The 15,422-nt window shown below is 43.4% G+C and overlaps 1 protein-coding gene across 1 annotated transcript in view; it reads right to left on the bottom strand.

The window, feature by feature from the left end:
* Positions 1–15,422, bottom strand: part of LOC116400590 (venom phosphodiesterase 1) — a 30,164-nt gene that overhangs the window by 9,676 nt on the left and 5,066 nt on the right. Inside the window, exons 2-18 of the mRNA XM_031878503.1 lie at positions 14,206–14,293; positions 11,654–11,785; positions 11,389–11,514; positions 10,802–10,862; positions 10,324–10,421; positions 8,834–8,913; positions 8,134–8,253; positions 7,660–7,769; positions 5,930–5,995; positions 5,751–5,823; positions 4,292–4,400; positions 3,474–3,593; positions 2,347–2,378; positions 2,007–2,134; positions 1,006–1,075; positions 710–797; positions 103–275 (exon numbers count right to left, since the gene is read on the bottom strand). Coding sequence (XP_031734363.1) covers positions 103–275; positions 710–797; positions 1,006–1,075; positions 2,007–2,134; positions 2,347–2,378; positions 3,474–3,593; positions 4,292–4,400; positions 5,751–5,823; positions 5,930–5,995; positions 7,660–7,769; positions 8,134–8,253; positions 8,834–8,913; positions 10,324–10,421; positions 10,802–10,862; positions 11,389–11,514; positions 11,654–11,785; positions 14,206–14,293 — 1,674 coding nt within the window. The remainder of the gene's footprint in view (positions 1–102; positions 276–709; positions 798–1,005; positions 1,076–2,006; positions 2,135–2,346; positions 2,379–3,473; positions 3,594–4,291; positions 4,401–5,750; positions 5,824–5,929; positions 5,996–7,659; positions 7,770–8,133; positions 8,254–8,833; positions 8,914–10,323; positions 10,422–10,801; positions 10,863–11,388; positions 11,515–11,653; positions 11,786–14,205; positions 14,294–15,422) is intronic.

Here is a 15,422-nt window from a genome sequence, read left to right as displayed (position 1 = left end):
TTGTCCTCACTGTTTAGGCCATATTTCACACACACATAGATTCCTCTCTCTATAGTTAGATGTTCACTCTGCGCTGCAGTGTGTAAGCGTAACAATACCCACCAGGGCTGGACAGGAGCATCCTAGGTCGTCTGCAGGGTCGAGGCTGATGAGCGGACACTGAACCGGAACACTGCGCTCTGCGGGGGGCGCTGCTGTGTAGTAGGGCCGCCTCAGGAGGTGGTTCATACTGCCGTGGGTCCCGTTGTTGACGGTGGGAGATATCTGCATCACGTCTGCATGGAACGATGACCGTGTAGTATTACGCATCACAGTTAACATTTAGTTTGCTTTACTTTAGCTAGCTCTGGTGCTACTGTACAGTAAAGCAGGTACGGTTTGGAGCTACCACAATCAGATTACTCTTTCTGAAATGTTCTGCAAACTTCTCCTGCTCACGAGCAACTTACAACAAGAGAATATTATACGTGTCATAATAAAAATGGAGACAAAATGTTCGCTGTGATTTGTTATTTATCATGAGAAAGCTCCAAGTCTCTGAAGGTTCATCTGAATGGTTGTAAACGGTGCTTTTGGTTTAGATTGTAATTGTCCTGTGTTTTTACTCATAGCAGCTGTGATTGGAATGAAAGCTAAACCACAACAAGTCACAGTCTACAGTTGAAGTGGACGCTAACTGTTAGTGGCAAAGGAAGACCCGTAAACTCACCACACATGAGATTGTAAAGCTCGATGTTTGAAAATGGTTCGATCTCTGTTTTGGACCGGAACGTAGGTCCATAACTGACAAACATAGCCTGCAGGAAAAGAGGGAGGAAGACATTTGAAAAAAATGATTCCAATGGCAGCCCATGTTTGGAAAAAAGATTTCAAAAAGTATCACAAATTAAGGATAACAGAATGGTGCAGTTAGAGGTACATTTTCTCAACATTACAGAGGGAGCAGAAGGGGTTTTGGAGACATTGCTACTGACTGATAGAACAGAATAGCACAGGAATCCTCACGTGCATGCTCTCAGCATCGTTGTCATAGCCGTGAGCTCCGCCAGAGCAGAATGTGAGAGATCCTCGATACCTGTGGAGACAGAAACTGCCATGCTGAGTCACTGGTTTCAATCCGTGCTCTGTAAACCCACTGCAGAAACTGCATCATTAACCTTTAAGGGAAAGAAAGAACAATGACCTTTAACAACATGAGTGTCCTCTTAATGTCCCTCCTAAGTGTCTTCTGTAGGACTTGACATGTCTTAATGCATTTGTTTGTTTCCCTCCCAGGCATTTATCGCACCATAACACCGTCTTTTTATTTTAACGTCAGAACAATGCCTTTTGTTACTGTCGGTTATCATGAGTCACTGGTTTTAATCTGAAGCAACGTTTGGTGTGTTGCTGGTGCTTTCCGCTGATTTCTGATTGTAAAATTGTGAAACTCCAGGCAGGCTGTTCTCATACACTGTCCGTAGCTATACCGACAAAAGTGATTCACTATAATTACTATGAATCCCACAAAATCAGTTAGTATGTTAATCATGAAAATGTGAGCCATGACAGGCGACGTAGTATTAAGAGCAACAACGTCTGCACAGAGAGGAAGTCGAGGTGGATGAGTGAGTTTGCAAATTCAAGACTTTCACCCGGAGACCGTTGTTCATGTCCCGAGTGAAAACAGAAGTCATTTTAACTTATTTGTCTTATAACTTCTGGACTTAAGTAACGTCACATCCGTAGTCATTTTAACGCTAACATAGACTTCTTTGTCTCGTATCTTCCGTACTTAAGTAACGTTATTTCTGTACTTATTTAAACTCAAACCACAATGTTTTCCTGAACTTAACCAGAAAGAAACACTGCAGGAGCATTCACAGGCGACGGGATCTCTTTTGTTGCCAGACATTCACAGGAAAACACATCTTTTTGTAAGATGTCATACAAACTGTTGTATGAGGAGACATTTCTCCAGGCTACAGCTGCAATTAAGAAACAACTGACGGGGCCGACAGGGATACCTCTCAAACAGCCATTTTGGCTCGACCAGGACGTTGACATCTTCAATGCGACGGCTGTTGGCAAAGTGGAGGCGCTTTGGCAGGTTGGCCTTCAGGTACGGCTTGATCTTTTGGTCTGGCTTCTTACACTGAAATCACCAGAAACACAACATTTTATTTAAAATAGATACAATTTATATAGTTCATTTCTTATATTTGGCAAAAAAATGTGTACGTGTGGTTTGGCAGGATTTTTAGAAAAAAACAACAATTGTGTCCTGATAAAAGCAGGTTTTACTGACACACGGGTCATTGTTTCAATAGAAGTGATGTCATCAGTGTGAGAACATTGAGCACTTACAGTCATGTTGGCAACAAGTTCGGCTGAGTCCACTGCAGGAAGGATAACAAAAATAAAGTCAATGTTCCTGTTATTACAGAACACACAAAGCCCAACGAACAACATGAATCCAATGTGTTGTTACACCAAACCAGTGACTTAAAGTTGAACTGATACCTCAACCCTGTTGACACACGCATGATTTAGAATCAGCTCTTCAGCTGCTGTTGTTAACTAATGTAAATTTGGAGGAAATATTTTTATTGAAGAGAACTTCCCTCAGGTCAGAATTAAAGAAAAAGATCTTTCAGAATAAAACAGAATGATTGTGTTGGAGCAGTTCATGCAGCAAGACAAAACAACACACACACACACACACACACACACTTTAAACATGTTTGTGGTAATCAAAAGATAAGGGTATTATCACAGGCGGACACATGTCTGGTTCACAAAGCCGAAAGGCAAGCTGAGTGGGGCTTTCCTTGGTAAGACAGCTCAGTGTTACGTCCGGTGCTATTTGAACTACAAACTAAAGACCATACACACCAGCCGCAACGCCAAACTACCAGCGGCGTGAAGTGAGAAGGGGCCCCATTCAAAGTTTCTGTATTAGTTTAGGATATTCTGGCTCGCTGGTGGTTGTGATAACATGAAATGCTGATGCTATTGTGCATATCGAGACATATTTATACACTCGTAAGTGCACAACAGCCGTGTTGGATTTTAGACGACAATACGCTGTCGAAATTGACGCACTGTGGTTTCATTTGTGGCGGGTACGGCTCTGTGGCGCCCAGATGCTTTGTCCTTATGTGACGGCTGAACATTTATTCAAGAACATGCAGGTTCGGTTGTGACACTTTTTGTTTCGCCGGATGCCAAACACACCTGCAGACCTTTGTGCCACTGAATGAATGGAAAATGGAAACCGTAGTCGGTGCAAGTCATTATTTTTCACCAGGTGTTCGGAGGCCTCGACAATCGTTCTCATGCTTTTGCTTGTTGTGAGAAAACACATGATTCTCAATTAATGTAAGGAAACACATTCAGAAGCCCTTTTTAGTAGATGAGGGTTTCTTGGGTCTGAGGTGTCACTTGGATTCCCACTTGGTCAGTGTGGCTCTTGAAGCGTATTTTTTACTCACACACTGCGTTGTTTCTGACTCTGATGCGTCCGAACGGTCCCTCAGTGACCCAGTAGTTTCTGATGTCCCCCACCAGCTCCTGCAGCACCTCCTTCCTGTCGCAGCTCGTGTCCTCCATACCTGCAACAGCAATCAGCTGTTATATCAATCCTTCTTAAATTATCCTTCTTAACACTGTTGGCGACAGAATACACTAATGGCTTTCCTCGTCAACTGCATTTCACAGGTATTTCCCACGTCCATCCCACTACAGGTGCTCCTCTATCCAGGAAGCTGATGGTTTCATTACACTATGAAAATAGTTTGAAGAGACATTCTTCTCTCATCCACACATGTCTCATCGTGTGTTTTTTTCCAGTGTTCATACTACGTTCAGTAGCTTTGAGTGTCTAACGATGGCGCGGTTAGTTACTTGAAAGCCTGGCGCCGTGACAAAGCGCTGATATTTGATGCCTGGGAATGAAAATAGGCTGGAAAAGCTTTGGTATCTTTGACAAGATGATATAAAGGCTGTCTATTGCTCGCATGTTTCAAGTGTCTGCAAGTTTATTTTCAGAGCAGCTCAGAACTGAGATGAATGGCTTCCTGAAAGTAAGGAAGACTTGTTGCACAATACAGTATATACTGTGACTACACACAACGTATTCATCTTTTTATTCTGAGGACCTCAAAACTCCAGCAACACTTGTATGACTTGTATGTACTTGTAAGTGAGACCAACGCATTTCGTATTGTGGTTTCCATCAGGGTCATCACATAACACATTACAAGGAACATTTAGTTGTTTTATACTTTATTCTATATTGCGTGAGTGTTACCATGATCTGCTACAATGATGATGTTGAGACAGCGGTGGAGGCCAATCTGCTTGAGGCCGTTCATGAGTTGACCAATGATCTTATCCACACCCTGGATTGCTTCAATCAGCTGAAACAAACACACACATCCAGCAGCCGGCTAAATATCTCCTCTGTTCTCTCCACGGAGATGATGTGAAGACGATGATGTGAATGTCATTATTCTAATCTTTTAGATTACATCCTGCAATGATCATGAGCAGACATTTTATTCACTGTAGAGTAGTAGTGGATCACTGAGGCGGCACACACAGACCTTCTGTAAACCAACACGAAAAATCATCATGGTTTAAAATAACTACGTTTATAACGTAACATAAGGGCTTAAAGATGCTTCATGCGTAGGTACGGGGAGGTTGGAGCATGATACAAGCTGGAAACATGATCTAAAAGCAAACAGTCCTCCAGTGGACAAGAAAGAGAGCAAATGTAGCCTTTTCACAGTGCTTCTTTTACACAAGCATTACAGCCTGTTTGGTTCCTCAGTAAACTGCTGGGTCATTGTTATGGAACATGTCAAACATTGTGCAGAGCTGACCTCGCTAAAAGCTTCGTCTCTAAGTGTTTCATTCTCCGTATGCTTACTTCTGAAACAGCAGTAAACTAAAAGTTTGTCAGCACGCTACAGGAAAACAGTACGCAGATGTTTCAACAGCTGGATGTGTCTGCAAAGAGATGCAGGTTATTCAGGATGAGTTCAGTTGTTTGCTATAGTTTGTAATTGCAGATAAATTTGGTGGTGACAATCCTTTGTGCAGCCAAAAGTCAACGTTGAGTTCACGCTTGTTATTTTAAGTTACTGTTGTTACGTCATGGTTGTTAAGTTGTCACGCTACGTTCGTTGTTACGTTGTTGCCAGCGTAATACGAGACCGGAATGAAACCCAGCAGCCTGAGACACGCCAGGTCAAGGAAAGTGACAAATCTGCCAGCTCCGTCTAAGGAAGTTGCATATTACAATCCAATCACAGTGGGGGCAGAATTAAGACAACAGGAAGCCTTATTAATACCAAGAGTAAATGCGAGGGCCCTGACCAGGTGTCATTATACAGACAACAACATGCAAAGTGATGCGTCAGGTTGGAAGATGTTATCAAGTTATATGACTGTCGGGTCATTCATTAAGGTTCATAAAGATTCTGACGCTGCTGATGGGATTGTTTCATTAGCAATATCATAAATATTTTATGGAGATGGGATTCGTTCCAGCACAGTTTGATTGATATTAAGTGTGGGTGTCAGATGAGGTCCACACTAAGACGTGATGATTTACAGAATAGATACATCTGAGCTCGGTTTTCTTTTCATCGATGCTTTAAAAGATAGCAGAGAGAATAAAAAGAAAAGGAGAAAAGTTCAAATCACAGATCTTTTCTTAGCGCTCGTGACATTATCTGACTCTGTGGATCGGGTGGACTTACCCCTCCACTCACAGGACCGTAGCTGTGTCCAGATTTATCAGGTTCCTCTACGTACAATGTGTAGAAATCTGGTCTGGAGGAAAAAGTCACTTTTTATTTGTCACATTTTAGCACCAACGCCACCAGAAAAACATTCATGGCATCTGCTGAATGCAAGTGACCAGATGCCAACAACTAACCTTTCATCATCTGGCAGCTGTAGCCACTTCAGCACAGTCAGCACTCTTTCTTCAAATGGCACTTTACTAAAAATAACCAGCGAGAGAGAGAGAGAGAGAGAGAGAGAGAGAGAGAGAGAGAGAGATTCTTTAAACGGCATTGTAGCAGAAACAGTGACATCAGAAGATCCCTTCGTTTTGTATTTGGTTTGTTGAAGTTGACACAGAACAGACTGAACTATACTGAAAGGCCACAGTTGTGACTAAATTTGACTCCTGGATACCATTTCACAACATTTTTGGTCAAATTACATTTTCTCATCCATGCACTACTCTACAGACTACAACAGCAGATAGTTCTAACTGACAGACACATGGATGGATTACTAAACGGGTCTACCAGGCACAGGCCCGGGGGCCATTTTGTTGGAGAACAAAATGTCCCTCAAAGAGACACGAGGAAGAAGCACAAAATAACCATAAAGAAACATAAACCGACCACAAAGAGACCCAAGACCCCAACAAAAAGAGGCTGAACGACTTTCACGTCTGCAGCCCATTTCAGTTACAATACTGCTGGAAGAAGATCTGCCGTTGTGGTGCAGCAAAACCCACAACAATCCTGGTCCTCAATCACAGTATTTGAGGGTTTGGGCTGGGAGGATGTTCTAATGCCCAGACTTTCAACAGTCCTTGAAGAACTCTATAGTCCATAAAGGGTTCTTTGGAAGCAAATTGATCTGGGTAGAACCTTCAGGGAGAACTTCGTTTGGAACCCTTATTTCTTCCAACAATTTACAACATGAACCACGTGTTTAAAACTGTGACTGTAAACGGGGAGAAAATGTGTTTCCCTCTGAATCCAGTTGAGGATTCAGTTTAGCTGTATGGGAACTTTATTTTGTAGGAGACATGGTTGGAGACACGGACGAACATTAAACCGTAAACCTTATCTTAACAAGATATGTTTTGTTTTGTTTAGGGGGCCATGAATGTACAGATATTTGAAAAGAAGAAAAAGGTTTCAGTGAGCTTCTTGTGGTGATGATAGACTCCTCTTCTCTGGGTCTGACACCACTATAGAAGAGCCTTAGTGCTTTTATTCCAAACAAATCATTTGCAGGTTCCTCTAAGTGGTTGTTAAGTGGATAACGTTGCTTTCGTGTGGATGAAATGAACTTAAGTAAAGGAGTAAATAAACTCCAGGATATGAATGCAATATAAATGTCCATTAACCGCAGTATTGAAGGAGAGCGCTGCAGTCAGCAGCCGCTAAACAGGCTGTAATGTAATTGCTCAGAGCAACTCCTCACCGTCAAGGTTCATCCGTTAAAAGTGCTTGTTTCTGCCACCGGCAGGCTCAGATTGTTACTGTAAGTGTCTGACAACGTGATGGAAAGGACCCTACAGAGAAATACAACGTTTGTCTTTACCTTTCGCTTGGTCTTGTCTGTTTGTTACTGCGTCAAACCACAAAATAACAATCTGAGCCTGTCAGTGGCAGAAACAAACCCTTTTAACGGACGTACCTTGACGGTGAGGAGTTGACCCGAGGGATTACATTACAGCCTGTTTGCAGCTGCAGCGCTCTCCTTCAATACTGGACCAGTTTACAGAAAAACATGGGAAATAGCATCCTAATTTAAAGATGAAAATACCCTTTATTAATAACTGTTGGGTTTAGGATCTGATACTTCACAGCTCACATTCTGGCTCCCGAGCATTTTGACAAACAGACATGTCAGTCATACCCATCGTATGGTTTGTAGATGTCGGGAAAGCTTCCGTTGATTTTGACGTCGGATCCTGGCCAGAAGAAGGTCCCAGACTTCAGCCCCTGGTGCTTCGCTGTGTGCCAGATCTACAGAGACCAAGAGGACGGATCAACACCGGCCAAGCATCATCTGCTCTCTACCAAAACAGTGCAGCATTTAAAACACACTTATTCTGGCTCAAAGCTTCAACTAGAAGAGGCCATTTGTCTTGGCTGCTCTGTTAAATATAATTACAATTTGAATGTCCTTTTCCCTCAGATTAACAGTAACTCAGTCCATATGCATGTGTTGTTCTGTACTGTATCTACTCATCTACTCAACACATATCCTTACATTAACAAACAGTCCTCTAAACAGACGCTAGAGTAGAAATGAAACGCTCTGAATCCTTCATCCAGTTTGCATCCGACGTTCATGTTATGTGAATAAACCAAACCTGAGAAGACTCACAGGCTGTCCCAGGTACCAGTCAGGGTTGTCCTTCTCTGGGCCGGACAGACTGAAGGAGGCGTTAAACACCGGGTCGAACATACTGTTGTCAATCAAACCGTTGGACTCTGGATAGAGACCCTGAGAGGAGAGGAGATCAAACGAAAGGAGAGTGGACAAGAGAAGAGGAAATGAGAGAATTTGAGGTGAGAGGAGGTGAGACTAGAGAAGTACAGTATGTGTGACAGTTATATGGATATGAACCAGTTTCTCTGTGGAATTCATCTGCAGCTGTGATATGAGTCATCAGTGATGTGGGATCAGGGGTGAAGTCCTAATTATCCTGAGTTATGAGTGAAAGTGTCTGCAAACTAACATGAAGAACTACCTGCGGTAAAACTGAGGAGCATCAGAACAAGCTGTTGGTCAATGGGAGTCGACGTTATTTAAAGCTATCATCCCCTCATATGTTTATGTTTCAACAGTTTAGAAGTGAGTTCCTGGCAAAGACCCACAACAGCATATCTGATTATTGTGCATTCCTGCTTTATGGGAAAAATGTCCTTTCATGGGGCTTTATTAGCCTGCAGCCATCAGACCTGTAACCTAAAGTCTAGACTCTAGTTGTATAAGAAGAAGAGATACCACATACGTGTGGAATCAACATTCAAGCGTATCGACTGCATATCTGTTTCTGGCCGTGAGTCTCTTGTGTCTTTACCGTAACTATGGTGTAGTGATTGGGGAAAGTCTTGCTGGGGAATGCCGGCTGCATGTACGGTGCCGACGTTCCACACTTCTCTGTAACGTGAAGAACAGAAGACAAAACACACAGTGTGCTGCTAAGTGAGCGACATGTTGATCTGTGTGCACTGTGCCAGAGAATATGTAATCCGCTGAAGACCTCATAGCGAGGGCGTGTGCGTCATTGCCCTACATGTGGGCTGGATCGATTCATTCTGCTGGACATGACTGGTGAGGAGAGCTGGATGATTCATGGGCGATGATTTGTAAATATAATCAATTGCTGACAGAATGCTGTGAAGAAGCCGAGTCGTTATCTTGTTATCTTGCAGCTGACTCACATTACTTTGAGTAGTTGTAATTCAGCTGGACTTGTTTTGTCTCGAATAGGTTTTGTTGCTTCACTAGTTCATGATTCCGAGACTTCACTAAAAGTGAGACATCTTCAAGACCAGATAACTGATTTGTGACTGAAGTGCTTGTCAAAAAATAAGTAAAATGCCAACAGTCATTGGAAAGCCCCAACTCACAACATGGCCGAGTTCATTTCCATTCTGTGCTGAAATGAAGTGAAACCAAAGGCTGCTTGAAAGGAAGCAAATCTAATAAAATAATATATAATGTGGAAATGCTCAGAACTCGCCCAAATACAAGAGATTTGTGAAGGAAAACTAATTCTCTGCTTTCGCCTTTGCTTGACAAAACCCCGGCAGTGATCAGGCGTGTTAGAGGGCTACGTGCTACGTACGTCTTAAGCTCTGTTTATACTCACGCGCGAGTTCTGAGTGTGTACGGAGGCGTTTATACTCATACGCTGCATTATTTTCCAAAAGGGGGTACAAAGAAATAAATGTGAAGAATCAAAAATACGACGAGTGTAACCGGCAAAAAGCCATAAACCAACCTGAGAGATGCCGAGGAGGAATTGTAATTATCTGTAAACTCATATCTTATATTAATGGACTACATTATTGCCTTTATACAAGCCCTGTAAAGACATAAGTCAAATATTAAATGCAATATGAAGAAAGAAGGTTGAATATCCTGTTAATTTGATTTGGCTGCAAAATATTTACTCAAACGTAGATTTCTAAGACCTCCTGTTTCTAAAGCATCAAAGAATGAACTGCACTTCTTTGTTAAATCCATGCACATGTAAACAGTGCTTTTATCAGTCAACCATTTGTGACTGCCTCACTGTACGTGCCAAGTTACATCAATTCAGAGATGCACGACCAAGCGCAGCGACCACTTGCGGAACCTCGTGCCGGCTTCTCTGCAGCAGCCATAAACCACGTCTCTCTCTGCCGTCAGGACATAAAGCTGGAGAACTCCATTAGGACGCTGCACGGTGCTAATCTTAAGGTTCCCAGCTTTCAGATGATGTATACAACTTATATGAACAATGGTCCATGGTCTATGGAAGAGGTTAAAAGGGGTTAAGAGAGTAGTGGGGTTGTCACTAACTGAGTTTGTCCAGAACAGGGATGAGAGCGCTCCATGTCTGCAGGTACTCAGCCCTCAGTCCGTCCAGAGAGACGAGGAGCAGAGGCTGCTGCTTAAAGCTGAGAGGGGGAAGAGGAAGATCAACCAGGGAAGAGAAGATGAGATACAGACGTCCTTATACAGTGATGATTTACAGAGCACAGTTAAACATTCATCACATTAAAGGGTTAATCAGTAGCACAAATGTTTAGGTAACTACTGTAAATGTCAAGCTTATGGAAGCCGGAGACATTTCTGTCAGAAAGTAATTGCTATTGTGACACATTGGACTGGGAGACAGATATATCAACTTTATTCTGTGATTAATGAACAGCTGATAACTTAAAGAAAACAGCTAAATGTGCAAATTTGGAGTAAAATAGCCCAAAATATCAACATTGACCAGTGCAGGAAAAACGATGTTGTTGCCTTTAAGGTCTTGCTTTAAGTATTTTCTTACCCTGCTGGACATGTGGGGGTCGACAGATCCTCACACTCGTCCTCCACCCACTCTCTCTCTCCTACAGAGATACAGACTGCGTTAATAGTAGTGACAGTACATTAAGGTACAGTAACACCTGGTGGCTCACTTCTTATGGAAGGAGGGCTCAAACTGGATGTGGACCATATCTTTATCTCCAGCATGAACTAAACACTAAACATCAGAGGATGTGTGGCTCTGCCAGCATCACATCTCCTGTGTTCAACTTTTTAAAGAGCATTGAATCAGAGACATAAATCAGGCTGTAAATGCACCAATGAAACTATGAACTGTGGTTGATCATCGCAAGAGGCTCTTAGATGCTGAAAGGAACTGTGAACAAACAAAGTCTTAAAGTCCTGAATCAGTGTTTGAATAGAACGAAATGCCCATAAAAGTCTCTTTTAACGGACATTTTTGAAAAAAACTGCGATCGCAATCTAAGGGGAAAATATGTTTCCCTCGAAATGTAATTGAAGGTGCAGTTTAGTTGTGTTGGAACTGATTTTGAGACAGCGTTGCATATCTTTATCTGGCGTACTCGTTCTCTTTGTTCCTACTCTCACCGTGGCAGACATGTTTGTAGTTTGTGCAGCAGTCTCCTGCAGACAGGCAGTCGTCGGAGCAGTGGCATCTGCTCTGCGTCAGCCTCTTCTCTCCACAGCGCAGCTTCGTGCACTCCCACTGCTGGGCTGAAGGGAAGCAACCATGGAGTCAGTGCACTACGCTGCTCTCCATCACACGCAGAGTGAAAAGACGCATGTGGAATCTGTTTTTATGGTGTTCATTGTGAGAGAAATGAAAGTTTTAAGGTCAAAGATGACGTCTCACTGGGGACGGTGCAGATGTCGTGGTAGTCGTAACAGCAGCTGCTGGCGTTGCAGTTCTTGTCACATCTGCAGCCGGGGATCTCGCCGTCATAGGGCTCGTAGCATCGATTCCTGCAGGACGTGTGGGGGACGACTGGGACAGGAAGACAGGACACCTTGTTTTAGATTTGATCTGTTTCTGGCTGCTCATCCATGTGTGAGTGATGGCTGCAGACGCCAACTTAACAAAAGTACTCGAAACCTTGGTGTAATTTGCTCAGAGGAGTTTTCAGAGTGTAGAAAGCTGTTTTCAATTGTTGTCATAATCATGACTTGACAATATAGCCTTGCAATACTCGCATCCTTAAATATAGGGTTCAATGCAGCAGCTGATTGAGGAATAACACGTACTAAAAGGTTCTGTGTCAAGTCTTACAGTGTGTCTCAACACTAACACTTGAGACACAATAACAACAACCTGTAACTCTGAACACAAAGGTCCTGCTTTACACTCAGATTGCAGTCTTGAACCACACTTACAACACTTTCACACAGTTCTCTAACATGTGGCACAGTCTCCATGAATACAATCTACTGTGTTCACATACAAAGTCCTGCCATTTAAAATGCCAAATTTGCATCTATCCACTCTGACTCCTCAAATGGGCAAACACATGTTGCACAACTGTTCAATTTGCAATCAGAGCGCCTCTGTTTTGGAACAAATGCATGTCAACATAGGAGAGAGAGGCAGGAGGAAGAGGAGGAGGAGGAGGAGGAGGAGGAGGAGGGTCATAATATGTGATGAGATTCAGGAGAATTACAATCAAACTTGAGCAGGTTCACAGTAAGGTATGTACTCTAGTTTAGTACTGCATATCAACACAGTAATACAGTATTGCAGGTGGACCGTAGTACTGTAAATGTTAGGTATGTTTGTGTCCATGAGGTTGGGGATATTACTGTATATTCATACACAGTATTTACAGTATTAAATAGGGAGAACATTGTCTGTGATGTACATTCTTCTACTGTTTGTTCTGTATGTGAAACACACACATCCGACTTTGTCTTTGTTGGGATGGATACAGAATTTTGGGGAAATCAAATAATTTGTTTAGATTACAGTATTTATTTTGTGTTTCTATATTTAACGTACGTACAGCAGTCTGTTGTAAGTGTAATACTGAACATACTGGTCAAGTCGATATATTTTGAGAATAAAGTTCTGATATTATATGAAATGTGCATGAAAGTCGTATAATAATGTAAGAAACAGAAATAAATGAGCGAATCGTGGAGTGGAGACAGGAATGTCCCTTTCTATCTGTGAGTTTCTTCTTGGTTGTGGGATTTTCCATCACAGGTAACTTGTGTTGTGTTTGGCTCACCTGTCTGGAGGAGACACGTCTGCTCTTGTGTTTGTGTTTAATTCATTATGACTGATGGGGAAAACAAATGATCTCACACCAGATCTATTAAATCCTTTTTTTATGTATTCTGTTTTTATATGCCATGCATATAATTAAAATGTATGTGATAACATCTTCTAAGAAAGCCTTCACCATATCTGCAAACGCATGGTCTGAATTTATTCACAAAGGGCTAAATATTCATAAATATTTGTACATCTTATATCCTGTCTCCTAAAAATGACGTTCCCATACAGCAAGGGTTCGTGTGTACTACGTATACACGAACCCGTTTCACCGGCTCCTGGGTCTCCGCCAAGTAAAGCTCATCGTATGAGTCATCAAAACTAACGGAGAGATTATAAAAGGTCTGCTGAGCATTCTTCCACTGCGTGACGCTGCGCTTTGTACACAGCTGACGAAAGGACACGCGTGGATGATTTATTGAGTAACGAGCAGACTGCAAGTTTCCTGTAAATACGGAAGTTTATTTTGAAGACGCACCATGTAACAAGCCATGGAAAAAGTATGACCAGTTTTACTTTGCCTCTGAGTGGTTAGTACTTGTTGCCCTTGTTAGTTGGATTGAATTGGATGAAGCCAATCAGAGGTGGAGTCGGGTTAGGGTTAGGGTTTGTCCGTAGTGGGATCCATGATGCGGCGTCTCTGACTCGTCTACAACTGACGCTGGAGGGAAACTTTGAGCAACATAGTGTGAAGCTCCGGGTCACTCACCAAATGACTGTATTTAACGAGTTGGGAGTAAGAACGTGTTCATTGAGATTTAACTTACAAATTTAAAAATCTGATGTTCATTCAGTGAAGTTAAGGTTATGCAGGTGTGAAGCTTCATCATAACATTCTACAGAGAACTGTATATCCACTACTTTGATTTAGCTCAGAGAAGTCACACAGACTACACAGAGAACACTCAACAACGTCTGATGTAACAGCAATTAACTGGCCTCAATCAACAACAGATGACATGTGGTGATTCCATGCAAAGAGAACTTAGAAAAACATGCATCATACCAGTTTACAAGGCGTGCATGGTGCAGCAAGAACCAAATGTGAATTCTTTGGATGATGCTTGTGAACGTTTGTGAGTGCAGAGACATTTGTGTGTGTGTGTGTGTGTGTGTGTGTGTGTGTCTGACAGCACCTTTGTTTCGACATTTCTGCAAGTCCAGTCCAAGACCAAGTCCAAGTCCGAGGATTAGGGTCACGATCGATACAGCCAAGACACCTACCTATGACACACACACGGAAGTGTGTGTGTTTGTTCTGACACAATCAAATCTTTAACCAAATGAAAAAATAGCCCAATATATTGATTATCCATACTGCAATATCAAATTACATGTCACATGACAGAGTGGGACACTCTCCAGGTGATTTCCAGGTGGGAGGGGTCCTGGAAAGGGCGCCGCCTACCGACTCCATAGTTCTCCTGGGGGACTTCAACGCTCACGTGGGCGATGACGGAGAAACGTGGCGGGGGGTGATTGGGAGGAACGGCTTGCCCGATCTGAACCCGAATGGTGTTTCGTTATTGGACTTCTGTGCTTGCCACGGTTTGGCCATAACGAACACTATGTTCGAACATAAGGTGGCTCATAAGTGTACCTGGTACCAGAACACCTTAGGCCGGAGATCAATGATCGACTTTGTAATCGTATCATTTGATTTGCGGCCGTATGTCTTGGACACTCGGGTGAAGAGAGGAGCAGAGCTGTCAACTGATCACCACCTGGTGGTGAGTTGGATCAGATGGCAGGGGAACCAGTTGGAAAGACCCGGCAAACCCAAACGTGTAGTGAGGGTGAACTGGGAACGTCTGGCGGAGGACCCTGTCCGGGAGGTCTTTAACTCCCACCTCCGGAAGAACTTCTCACACATCCCGAGGGAGGTTGGGGACACGGAATCGGAGTGGACCATGTTTAAAGCCTCTATTGTGGACGCGGCCGCTAGCAGCTGCGGCCGGAAAGTCATCGGTGCCTGTCGTGGCGGCAACCCGAGAGCCCGGTGGTGGACACCGGAGGTGAGGGAAGCTGTCAAGCTGAAGAAGGAGACCTTCAAGGCCTGGTTGGCCCAGGGGTCTCCTGAAGCAGCTGACAGGTACCGGCAGGCCAGAAGGGCTGCAGCTGCGGTGGTCGTGAATGCTAAAACTCGGGCATGGGAGGAGTTCGGGGAGGCCATGGAGAAGGACTTTCGGTTGGCCTCAAGGAGGTTCTGGCAAACCATCTGACGGCTCAGGAAGGGAAAGCAGGGCTTACCCCAGGCTGTTCTCAGCAGGGGGGGGAACTGCTAACCCGGACAGAGGACATCGTCGGGCGGTGGAAAGAGCACTTTGAGGAACTCCTAAACCCGACCAACATG

Source organism: Anarrhichthys ocellatus, unplaced genomic scaffold, assembly GCF_004355925.1.
Source record: "Anarrhichthys ocellatus isolate YVR2014 unplaced genomic scaffold, GSC_Weel_1.0 scaffold183, whole genome shotgun sequence".
Lineage (NCBI taxonomy): Eukaryota > Metazoa > Chordata > Actinopteri > Perciformes > Anarhichadidae > Anarrhichthys > Anarrhichthys ocellatus.
The sequence above is the reverse complement of the archived record's forward strand: the minus strand, read 5'-3'. Positions and strand labels throughout refer to the sequence as shown.